Genomic DNA, 12,365 nt, shown 5'->3' on the forward strand with positions numbered 1-12,365 from the left:
GTGTGTCAGATGGAATTCTGACTGTCTAGTGGTAAGGTATTTGGAGAACTAATGTGAATGAAAATAGTGTTTTCAGTGAATTAACTTGTTACAAAATACCATAGACATTACGGCATTTGTTGAATACATTTGAAAATTCAGTTAATTATTTACAATGAAAATTCAGTTAATTATTTACAAAAGTAATACTTAAGAAGCTCTCACAGGTGGTGGAAACTGTAGATGGAGACAGTAATGAAGATGAGATTGAAAAACTGTTTTATCTTCCTGGTTACGGTGTGTTCAGGCAAACTCTTTGCAGAAGGTAAATACACTGAATTCTCTTGTACATTGAATTTAGACTATGCAGCCTTGGTAACTTAGGTGCAATGTCTTTCATCTCTTTACTGAGTAAACACTGCTTTTTAAATTTCAGTACAGTCCTGTTGTGACATGGCTGATGATCACAATTCAGCTGTCGCTGGTTCCTGTCTGAGCCTCCAAACTGTAATATTGAAACGTTCAGACTTCAGTTCAGAAGAAATTTTGTGAGAAATGTCTTTGAGCTGTTTTGAGGCACTTACACAAATTGAATTTTGTACTATTGAAGCACTGTATAATATTGAAGCATCTTGAGCCTTGAAATATTTTCACTTTGTTGCAAAGCAAAATATAGTGGAGGTTAAATGGGACTTGCAGAAGTTAATCTGGGATGGTCCTGCATTTTCTGTCCCTATTTTCAGCACTGATTCCTACTTTTGTTTTTTTTTGGCGGATTTTGCTTATTCTGGTTTTGTTATTTTGGGATTTCTTTAAGTAACCTAATGTCATATTCAGCACTACTCTTTAAAATTGTTTTCTCCTATTACTGGAGATTGGTAGGTTTGTTTTTTTTTTCATTTGGCTTGTGTTTTCTTTACTCTTTTCTTATTTCTTATCTCTTGACTGTTCTTAAATTCCTTTTCTTAAGCAAGTCTAACTCCTCTATTGCCTCCTAGCAGCTTGTCCCACTTTTCTGGTGACATTTTCTGAATCGAGGAGCTGAGGCACTGCTAATCCTGACACTTGTCCCTGAATTACACAGTAGGCTTTGGTGTTATTGTGCAGCAATGGGTTCTCATGCTTCTAGGCAAAATGGAGTAAAATAAAGGAGTCCTGCGTCAGTTTTGCCCAGTTCACCTTAGGAGGTTTTATTCTACAGCTGATATTTTACCCTGTGGGTAAAAGCTGATAAAATTGTAGTATGTCTTTGTTTCAGCAGATCTCAAAGACCCTTCATGCTTGTAAGTATTCAGAATTTTGTTCTTGCTTGAAAGCCTGAATCAGGCAGGCTGATATTAGATAAATACCTATAGGGTTCAATCAAGACGCTCTAGAGTGTCATCTCACTGTACAGTGAATGCAAACCTTTGGTCTCACAAATCGCCTCACGAGTCTGCTGAGAATATTGGCTGGATTTCTGTTGGTTGCAAATGGAATTTGAGGGAAGTAACACAGCTCTAGGCACTGACAGAGACCCCAGGAGCAGATTGTGATTGTTCCTGCACTCCTTACCATCTGCCAGGGTGTGCAGATTTTCTAGAAACTCCTGTTGACCCTGCCATCTCCTGAGAGTCCCAGGCAGTGTGTTCTGTTGCCATTGCCACACCTCACTGCTTTCCCCATGGTGAACTCCTGTGACCCACCTGAGGCAGGAAAGCTGTACCAAAATCAGAACAAAGCTAATTCCTTCCACTTCTGGTTGTACAGATGAACATCTTAACACCTGCCAAGGTGACCACAGCTGTGTCTCATTTCAGATGTGAGATGTGAACCTCCTCCAGAAATTGCTGGTGGTAGAATTAATGGTACTAAAAAGTCCTGGTATAACCCTGGGGAGAGTGCAAAGTATCAGTGCTGGAAAAAATTTCAGATGACTGGGGATTCCACTGTAGTCTGCCAGAATGGGACCTGGACACAGCTGCCAACATGCAAAGGTAATTTCTCCCTCTCTCCATCCTAAAGCTGCCTCCTTGTCATCTGGCACCTCAGAGTCCTCACAGAGCGCAGCTGCCATGGCTCTGGCACACTCAGGACAAGGCCATTTGCCCAGGCCTCTGTTCACATGGGCTGACTTCACCAAGCTGAGTGACCCAGGTGGCTTCACTCAAGAGGGCCAAGTGCCAGCCCTGAGGCAGGACAAGATGAAATCCTGCAGACACCTGCAAGCCCTGAAGCTGTGCTCTGATGGGGTGAGCTGGCACTTGTGAGCCTGAACATTGGAGAGATGAGAAACTCTTGCTCCTGCCACCTGTTTGGATTTCTCTGTGCTTTCCTGCACTTCTCTGAGTAGTGCCAGCATAGTGGGGGTGGTATTTCTGACCAGGCCTTCTCTGCAGTTGAACTTCCTCTCTGACTGGGAAATTTCTCTCAGGACAAGCTCAAACGTGTGGCACACCTCCAGCTATTCAAAGTGGAGAGCTTCTTGTCTTTCCCCTGCAAGAATACCAACATGGTGAGACCCTGGAATACAAATGCCCAAATTTCTACACCTTGAAAGGATCTCCAACAATCACCTGTCTCAATGGGCAGTGGACAAACCCTCCAGTTTGCCTGGGTAGGTTGAAGCATGTGCTGGCTGGCCAAAGGCTGTGTGACTGCTCCTCTTGTCTTCTTCTTCTCACACCCTGAGGGCAGCTCTGGCTGCTGGGGCCACAGTGCTGGCAGGGCACAATGGCACTGAGTCCTGCTTTTGTCCCGCCTGAGTTTTTTCTCCAATTGAGCTTGTGTAGTTCCCTCTGCTGCCAACAAGTCCACAAGGAGGGGAGTTGGCTGGACCCTCCCTGTGGGGGGATCTCCATCACTTGGGCTGAGCTCCTGAGTGCTCAGCCTGGGGCCACAGCTCCAGCCAGCAGGCTGTGAGCCAGGAGGATGGGTCTGCAGGAGGGGCAGTGCTGGGGAAAGCCAGGGCTGCCTCTGTGAAGAGAAGACACATTTAGAGAAGGACTGAGCACAAGGGAAGGAGGGATCCCAGGAAAGGTATGGCGAGGTTCAGTGGTGCCTGGTGTCTTCCCCACCTGTGCTTCATTCTTGCCCTGTGTGACAAGGCTTCTCCCAGGGCCTTTTTCTTCTCCCTGCTAGCTTGGATGTGAATGTGTTTTCTGTTGCAAGTAACAGAGGGACAGAGGACACACTTGGAAGCCTTTTATAAAATGACAAGATTTAGTAGGGTCTAGAGGCAAAACAGTTACGTGCCCTGTGTCTGTGTGAAGTGCTGACACTCTTCTCTTGCCTTTTTAAAGTGGCCTGTACAGCATCAGAAGAAGATATGGACAGAAATAATATTGAAATGAAATGGGTTGCAAAAAGCAAGGTGTATCTCTCATCGGGTGACTACATTGAATTCCGATGTAAACAGGGATATTCGGAAGACACCAGTGCCTCCAGCTTCAGAGTCCAGTGTGTGGAGGGGACATTGAATTACCCACGGTGCTCACTGGGAAGTAAGTCAGCCCCTCTTCAGCTTTGCTGCTCTGTTGTTGCACGTTTAGTGCTGAAGGGAAACAGAGAGCCCCTGCTTTTCCTGGCTGTGGGCCAGGGTGTGGGAGCCTCCTGGAGGCTGCAGGAATGGAGGGTGTTGTGGTTTGAAAGCAAAACGAGTGAGGGGCTCCAAGTCAGAAATACGATTTAATAGGAAAAAAACGTAGAAAGGTAAAAATAAAATAAAATAAATGCAATAACACAAAAGACCACTGACAGAGTCAGAATACAACCTGACCATCTGAGCAGGATGGTGGAAGCAGTCCAGGTGAGTTACTCTTCCTGAAGCAGTGATCCTGTAGAAAGGTCTGGTAGCTCTGGTCCTCTGGAAATCCAGTAGGTAAGGGCTGCTTGCGCTGTTCCAAATCCCAGATTATATCCAGGTGAGAATGCTTGGCTCCTCCCCCTGGGTGGAGCATCTCACAATGTGATGATGAGTGTGAAGTGGGTCCTTGATGGCCCATTAAACAGAGATAACTCCTGGAGGGAGTTACCTGTGAGTCGTGGGCCAGGCGTTGATGGGCCATGAGCAGAAGACAGCCCTACACTAGAGCACTGCCCCGCTTGGTTTCAGCAGTTCATGAAGATGGTGATAGAATAAATACTTTGTGTACATCCTACACTACAACCCAGGACAGAGGGGCAGTGCCCCCAAGAAAACAACAGAGGTTCTGTCCGTTTCTGAAAACACTCAGATGATGAAGCTGAATCTGAATTAATTGTGTCCTGAGCTTTTTGTCATGCATGTGTTGATATTGCTGCTCTTACATTCTCTTTCAAGGGAAACCGTGTGACTACCCAGCTATAGAAAATGGGAAGTTAAGTCTGTCAGAGGAGTACAGCAGAGACTATAACTTTCCAAAAAGATTTGGACAGAGTGTATATTACTACTGCCTCGATGGCTATTCAACCCCTACTGGACGTCCATGGATTCTAATCACCTGTACTGAAAGGGGCTGGTTTCCAGAGCCAAAATGCCACTATATATTCCATTCTGGTTTAATTATCAAAGGTCTGTGCAGCAGAACTTGTTCTGATGGGAAGCAAGACAAAACAGTCTCTGAAAGTCAGACTGCTTTACCTAACCCCTGGAACTGCACCCAGGCTGTCTCTTCCCATCTGCAGAGCACAACCTGTCAGCTGGCAGCACTCTGAAATGATGCTATTGGATTTTGAAGATTGTTTACTCCTGAAAATATTTAGTAGAGTAAGAAATATATAGTAAACCTTCCTCTTCTCTGCCTTCTGGGTAACATGCAAGCATATGCTTTCATCTGCTCCAGAGCTGCACACACAGTTTCTGCTCTATGGAAATAGATTCTCCCTTCTGTGGCTTGGGCACTTTGGCACTTAAGTCTTCATCCTCTCTGAGAAGCATTGCTTGGTCCCTTAGGAAACCTTTTAGAGCTGAAAAGGTGTCACACTTCTGTACTAAGCTGAAATTGATCATGGTCGTAGCAAGAGAACCAGATACACTGACTCAGATTAAAACTTAATTAGACTTAAAATTAATCTGAAGCAGCAAGATGAGGCCTCCTCTCACACATCCTCAGTCATGGCAAAGGTCCTACCTACTGGTAGGGCACAAAAGTGGATGACAAAAGGTTGCTCTTTTCCTTGCTGCCCTCAGTGCAGTGGTGCTCCCTGCAGGAAATGAGTGGAGCCCTGCCTGGAGGAAAGGAGCAGGCACTCAGATAACACAATAGAACATTCCTTCAGCCATCTGCCTGATGTCTGGGCTCTTGGGGACAGGAGGCCTTTGAGCCAGCGTGTTAAGCTGTTGCTAAAATCTCTAGAGCTGGTTTGAGAGGCTGCTCCACTTCCCCAGAGATGATACAATCTCCTGGAGGCAAAGGCTGGGCTTCACTCTGTGCATACCTCAACATTCTAGAGACATGCCAGACCAAACTGATGTGAGAAGCACTGAAGTGAGCCAAGCTGGCTTGTGAACAATCAATCAGAGATTTGTGGTTACTGGGCCACCTCGTATCACCTGATGTAGTGACTTTCCCCTCTGTTCCTGTGGTCCATTAATCACCAGGCTCTGAAACAAAGCACTTTCACTCAGGTTTGCACACGAGTGCCCTTTTGCCATACAAGGCTACAGAAAGGTGCTTGGAGGCCTGTTTGGTAGTAATGCTTCCTAAGGATTCATTTCCCTCACTTCTTGCTGAAAATTTTTCGCTGGTTAAATGTACTTTCCTTCCTTCTTTAGAAAAATGTCCCATCAGTGGGCTGGAAAATGGTTATTTCCTACGCCACAACCGAGAGGATTTTTACAAGGAAGGTGAAACAGTCAGATATGTCTGCCACAGTGACTACCAAGCTCAGCATGAAGAAGTCACGTGCACAGGGAATGGCTGGGCACCTCCTCCAAGATGTACCCGTAAAAGTGAGTGTGTTGGTATTTTGCTGAGGGTTCTATCTAGAACTATTTGTTGTAGCAGTAAAATAAAGGTGTCCTGCATTAGTTTTGCCCAGTTCACCTTAGGAGGTTTTATTTTACAGCTGATATTCTTGTGAACCCTATGGGGAAAAGCTGATAAAACTGTAGTATGTCATTCTTTCAGCAGATCTCAAAAGGCCTTTCATGCTTGTAAGTATTCAGAATTTTGTTCTTGCTTGAAAGCCTGAATCAGGCAGGCTGATATTAGATAAATACCTACAGGGATCAATCAAGACCCTCTAGAGTGTCATCTCACTGTACAGTGAATGCAAACCTTTGGTCTCACAAATCGCCTCACGAGTCTGCTGAGAATGTTGGCTGGATTGCTGTTATTTGCAAATGGAATTGAGGGAAGTAACACAGTTCTAGGCACTGACAGAGACCCCAGGGGCAGATTGTGATTGTTCCTGCACTCCTTACCATCTGCCAGGGTGTTCAGTTTTTCTAGAAACTCCTGTTGACCCTGCCATCTCCTGAGAGTCCCAGGCAGTGTGTTCTGTTGCCATTGCCACACCTCACTGCTTTCCCCATGGTGAACTCCCGTGACCCACCTGAGGCAGGAAAGCTGTACCAAAGTCAGAACAAGGCTAATTCCTTCCACTTCTGGTTGTACAGATGAACATCTTAACACCTGCCAAGGTGACCACAGCTGTGTCTCATTTCAGATGTGAGATGTGAACCTCCTCCAGAAATTGCTGGTGGTAGAATTAATGGTACTAAAAAGTCCTGGTATAACCCTGGGGAGAGTGCAAAGTATCAGTGCTGGAAAAAATTTCAGATGACTGGGGATTCCACTGTAGTCTGCCAGAATGGGACCTGGACACAGCTGCCAACATGCAAAGGTAATTTCTCCCTCTCTCCATCCTAAAGCTGCCTCCTTGTCATCTGGCACCTCAGAGTCCTCACAGAGCACAGCTGCCATGGCTCTGGCACACTCAGGACAAGGCCATTTGCCCAGGCCTCTGTTCACATGGGCTGACTTCACCAAGCTGAGTGACCCAGGTGGCTTCACTCAAGAGGGCCAAGTGCCAGCCCTGAGGCAGGACAAGATGAAATCCTGCAGACACCTGCAAGCCCTGAAGCTGTGCTCTGATGGGGTGAGCTGGCACTTGTGAGCCTGAACATTGGAGAGATGAGAAACTCTTGCTCCTGCCACCTGTTTGGATTTCTCTGTGCTTTCCTGCACTTCTCTGAGTAGTGCCAGCATAGTGGGGGTGGTATTTCTGACCAGGCCTTCTCTGCAGTTGAACTTCCTCTCTGACTGGGAAATTTCTCTCAGGACAAGCTCAAACGTGTGGCACACCTCCAGCTATTCAAAGTGGAGAGCTTCTTGTCTTTCCCCTGCAAGAATACCAACATGGTGAGACCCTGGAATACAAATGCCCAAATTTCTACACCTTGAAAGGATCTCCAACAATCACCTGTCTCAATGGGCAGTGGACAAACCCTCCAGTTTGCCTGGGTAGGTTGAAGCATGTGCTGGCTGGCCAAAGGCTGTGTGACTGCTCCTCTTGTCTTCTTCTTCTCACACCCTGAGGGCAGCTCTGGCTGCTGGGGCCACAGTGCTGGCAGGGCACAATGGCACTGAGTCCTGCTTTTGTCCCGCCTGAGTTTTTTCTCCAATTGAGCTTGTGTAGTTCCCTCTGCTGCCAACAAGTCCACAAGGAGGGGAGTTGGCTGGACCCTCCCTGTGGGGGGATCTCCATCACTTGGGCTGAGCTCCTGAGTGCTCAGCCTGGGGCCACAGCTCCAGCCAGCAGGCTGTGAGCCAGGAGGATGGGTCTGCAGGAGGGGCAGTGCTGGGGAAAGCCAGGGCTGCCTCTGTGAGGAGAAAACAAAATTAGAGAAGGACTGAGCACAAGGGCAGGAGAGATCCCAGGAAAGGTATGGGAGAGTTCAGTGGTGCCTGGTGTCTTCCCCACCTGTGCTTCATTCTTGCCCTGTGTGACAAGGCTTCTCCCAGGGCCTTTTTCTTCTCCCTGCTAGCTTGGATGTGAATGTGTTTTCTGTTGCAAGTAACAGAGGGACAGAGGACATGCTTGGAAGCCTTTTTTGAAATGACGACCTTCAGTAGGGTCTTGGGGCAAAACAGTTACATGCCCTGTGTCTGTGTGAAGTGCTGACACTCTTCTCTTGCCTTTTTAAAGTGGCCTGTACAGCATCAGAAGAAGATATGGACAGAAATAATATTGAACTGAAATGGGTTGCAGAAAGCAAGGTGTACATCTCATCGGGTGACTACATTGAATTCCGATGTAAACAGGGATATTTGGAAGACACCAGTGCCTCCAGCTTCAGAGTCCAGTGTGTGGAGGGGACATTGAATTACCCACGGTGCTCACTGGGAAGTAAGTCAGCCCCTCTTCAGCTTTGCTGCTCTGTTGTCGCACGCTTAGTGCTGAAGGGAAGCAGAGAGCCCCTGCTTTTCCTGGCTGTGGGCCAGGGTGTGGGAGCCTCCTGGAAGCTGCAGGAATGGAGGGGCAGTGCCCCCAAGAAGTCATTGCCCAGCACACCTGCACTGGGGAGATGCTGGGGAAAGGGCGCTCGGGGCACTCTCGGGGTGCCAACAGAGCATCACTTGTCCAGTGTGGGATCTGCAGGCAAATAACAGAAGGGTTTTTTGCAGGGAGCTGTGTCCTGGATAGGGACACCATGGAAAGGAACCATATTCAGTTGCAGTCCTCCAGGCAGTCGAGCCATCACTATGGCTCAGGGGACCCCGTTGTCTTTGAGTGCAAGCCTGGGTACCAACCGGGTGTCCATTTGGAGCAATTCGGAGCAGAGTGCCTGGATGGAGTGATTAAATATCCTAAGTGTGAAGGTAAGTGCTCCCTGCCATAGACATGAGGCAGGGCATGTAGGAGGCAGTTCTGCTGAAATTGCCTGTCCACTGCTCTGAGGAGCGCCTGGGGTCTCTCAGGATTGGTATTCATGCCTTCTCCCTTTTTTTCTCTTCACATAGCAAGGTCACCACTTTGGAACTTGCTTAAAGGAAGAATAGAACAGGCGTGAGGAAGAATGGAGAAGGTTTGAGGAAGCATTAGACAGGTTGGAGGAAGCATGGGACTGGTAGGAGGAATCACAGCTCTTGAAATGAAAGAGTCCACAACCAACCTGGTGATTTGAGCTCAGCTTTTCCTGGTGTTTTGCTGTGCTTTGTTTGCAGCTCAGCCAATGTTCTGTCTTGGAATTTGTTCTTGTTTTCGTGGGATGGGATGGCTGTTTGCATATTATCCACATTAAATCTAGGTTTGTAAATGTATTTACATTTTATGCAGCCAAAGGGTTGGGCTTGCATTTTATCCATGCTGTACTGATCTCTCTGTTATTTTATTAACAACTGTGGCCTGAAAACAGGCTGGCTTTGGTGGCATACTAAAGCAAGAAATAAAGCTGACAGCTAATTTGATTATCAGCACACAACGTGTCTTTGGCCTTGTCTATTCCTACCTTCTTCTTTGTCCACTTGCTTGGAAATGAGCCTGGGCTGAGTGTCCAGAGGGCCTGAGCAGAAAGAGCAAGTAAGTGACGTCTCCTCTGAGCAACTCAAGGAAATCTCTAGGCAGAACCAGCTCTTCTGGGGGTCTCGAGCCAGATCTTGCCTGCATAGGCAAGATGTTGGGGTGCAAGTAGCTGGGATTTCTAGGTGAAGGTGGGAACTAGTTTCTGGTCCAGGTCCTGCATGGGCCAGTCTGTGCCAGCCCCAGCCCCATCTGCCCTTCACAAACAAGGAGAGTCAGTGGCAGCCTGGCTGTGGTAGCCGTGTGCTAATGCACTCCCTGATTCAGAAGGCAGAGAAAAAAGCAAGTACCAGAGTAGAAATCATGCACCTTAGCAGAGCAGACATCAACTTCTTTAGGAAAACAGGAGATGGGACGGCTTGGGAGTTGTAGGAGTCCCAAAAAGCTTCTAGGTCTTGAAGCACAGAATCCTGCAAGTACAGGAGTCTTCAGTTCTCATCTTCAGGAAGAAAAACACATCTCCCTGCACTGGCCTAGCTTGTCAGAGACTTCCCAGAGATCTCTGGAGCCGAAAAGAAACCATGTCCAGGGGATTGAGGCAAACAACAGGCTCCAAGGTGAGCTGTCCATGGCATTGATGTATGGATAATGGTAGAGAAGCTGAAGCTCAGAGTGGCACTTCCAAGGGACAAAAAGGGTCACAGGAAGGTATTCTCTTGCTACACTAGGATGAAAACACTCAGTAAGAAACTTTGATATGTCACTCAACCAGGCAGGTGATTTAGTGGCAGCAGCCCCACATGAAGCTCAAGTATTTAATGCCTTCCTTGCCTCAAAGTTCATCAACAGGATGCTGCCTTCATGTCTGCAGTCCCCTCATCCTGTCCTGTGCTCACAGCCACACAGCCAGTGTTGTGTGTCCATCCAGAGGAAGTGATGGCAGTAAATGAGTTCTACTTCCAGCAGCTCTTCCAGCAAGGGCTTTTTAATCCCTTTCACTGCATTTCCCCCAGTTTGTGCTGGAAGAGGAAGGGTATTGCCGTTATGTAGAGTGTGTAAAGTAGTTCTCTCAACCTTTCTTTTCCACTTCTTGGTTGACTGGGTTTTAACTAAATAAACAGAATTTGTCTATTCCTGAAAGCTTTCATTTCTTCTCCTGTTTTGGTCATTCATGCAACTCTTGCAGAAGCTTTGGAAACCCATACAGAGCATCCTACATGCTATGATTTCACAGACAGTTGACTTTAGATAGAAAGACAGAAGGTACCCTCAGAGGGGCTTTTTTATTAAATCAGAACTAAAATGGATGCAAGGCAAACATTGTCTGTATTCCTGGATTTCTTCATAGCTGTAGTCACACTCGGTCTCAGGCAGAACTTTAGGGTATCAATATTTAAGTGTCTTAGGAAATCATACAAAAGACGTGGATTTTAATATTTTTAAAATAGTTTTAATATTAATAATTAACTTATGGGCAAATTTATATATTTTTAGCTTTTAAGTAGTTTTACAGACCCCTTAAAAACTCCTTTTTATACTTGCTGTTTTCTATTGCCCCTCCAGCTCCGTCCTTTCCAGGCTCCTTACCTGTGAAGGGAGACATGAGTGCTGTTAAGATGTACAGCTCCTTCCTCTGGCTTTTTCCATGTGGATACCTCTCTTGCATCCCTGTGCTGCACTGCTCATCCTCATCCCACAAAGGCCTTTCCCTTCCCTGCCCCTGCAGCTCAGACTCAGCTCTCCTTTCCCAAAGCTGAGTGCAGCCACCTGGAGAACACCAGGCCACCCTAATTCACCTGTTCATAAGAGATCAAGAACACCTACCTACCTTTCCTACAGCCTTTTCTCAAGTCCATACTTGCTTTCCTCTTTCAACACACCTTGGGTATGCCAGCTCTCCTCTCTTACACTGCACTTGAAATAAAGTTGTGCCAGATTCTGCTCCAAAATGGTTCTGTTTACAGTAAAAGCCAACATAATCCCCGTGGTAAAAGTGAACTTGGTTGGCATAGAATGCTTGCAGCAGCACATTGTTTTTCTCCATTTCAGTTTCTGACAAAGTACATGGCTCTAAAAAAAGAGAGATTGATCAGTAGTATTAATAAATTGATTCTTTTTTGCAACAGAGGATTTTGACCAGGCTACACTGAAACTGTAAATTATTTCCTATTGTCTTACTGTACTGCAGGCAAACCATAGTTAAGGAAATAAAAAAAAACCCCACACCAGATGAGCTTAACTTGCTTCTATTAAAACTTTCCTATGTCGCTGAAATTGAGATGTCAAGGTTCTACCTGACAATACTCAATTTATAAATTGTAAGTGTCTGATTTTAGAGAGAATTGGGGTTGTTCACCTGGCACAAAGAAGGGTGCAGGGAGACCTCATTGCACCCTTCCAGAACCTTAGAGGGGCTGATAAGAAAGATGAAGACAGACTTTGCAGTAGGGCCAGGAGCACAGGGGCTTATGGGTATGGTTTTAAACTGAGAGAGGGTAGATGCAGCCTAGACATAAGGAAGACATTACCAGCAGGGAGAGTGGTAAAACACTGCAAGAGTTTTCCCAGTTTTCCCTTTTCCCAGAAAGGCAGTGGTTGCCCCATTGCTGAGAAGATCCCAGGCCAGGCTGGACAGGGCTCTGAGCAGCCCTGCTCCTTGCAGGGGCTTGGACTAGATGGCCCTTACAGGGCCCTACCAGGCTGCTCCTTGAGGCTATGAATTACACAGAGAAAGAACTGCTTCTTTATCTTATTCATCACACCTACCTATACAAACTGGTGGCAAAGTCCATTGTCCTTCAGAGCAGTAGATTCTCTCAGGGCCTTGCAGAAAATGATAGTCAGGGCAAATGTACTGAACTGAAGAGCCACTGTCATACTGGGGCAGTGCTGGGACAGTAAGAGCTCCATTTGCAACAGAGGGTGGAGGGCCACATTTTTCTGTAGCAGCTGCAAGAACA

The 12,365-nt window shown here is 46.7% G+C and overlaps 1 protein-coding gene across 1 annotated transcript; it reads left to right on the forward strand.

Moving 5' to 3' along the window:
* Window positions 1–199: 199 nt before the first annotated feature.
* On the forward strand, window positions 200–9,326 carry LOC310912705 (complement factor H-related protein 1-like). Its single transcript, XM_083867476.1, has 10 exons — window positions 200–304; window positions 1,779–1,955; window positions 2,393–2,575; window positions 3,261–3,461; window positions 5,714–5,890; window positions 6,610–6,786; window positions 7,224–7,406; window positions 8,092–8,292; window positions 8,571–8,765; window positions 8,907–9,326. Exons 1-10 carry the CDS (start codon window positions 223–225, stop codon window positions 8,954–8,956), a joined length of 1,626 nt encoding a protein of 541 aa, XP_083723602.1. The 5' UTR covers window positions 200–222; the 3' UTR covers window positions 8,957–9,326.
* Window positions 9,327–12,365: the final 3,039 nt, after the last annotated feature.

This window comes from Zosterops lateralis, assembly GCF_965231275.1.
Source record: "Zosterops lateralis genome assembly, chromosome: 9".
NCBI classification, from domain to species: Eukaryota; Metazoa; Chordata; class Aves; order Passeriformes; family Zosteropidae; genus Zosterops; species Zosterops lateralis.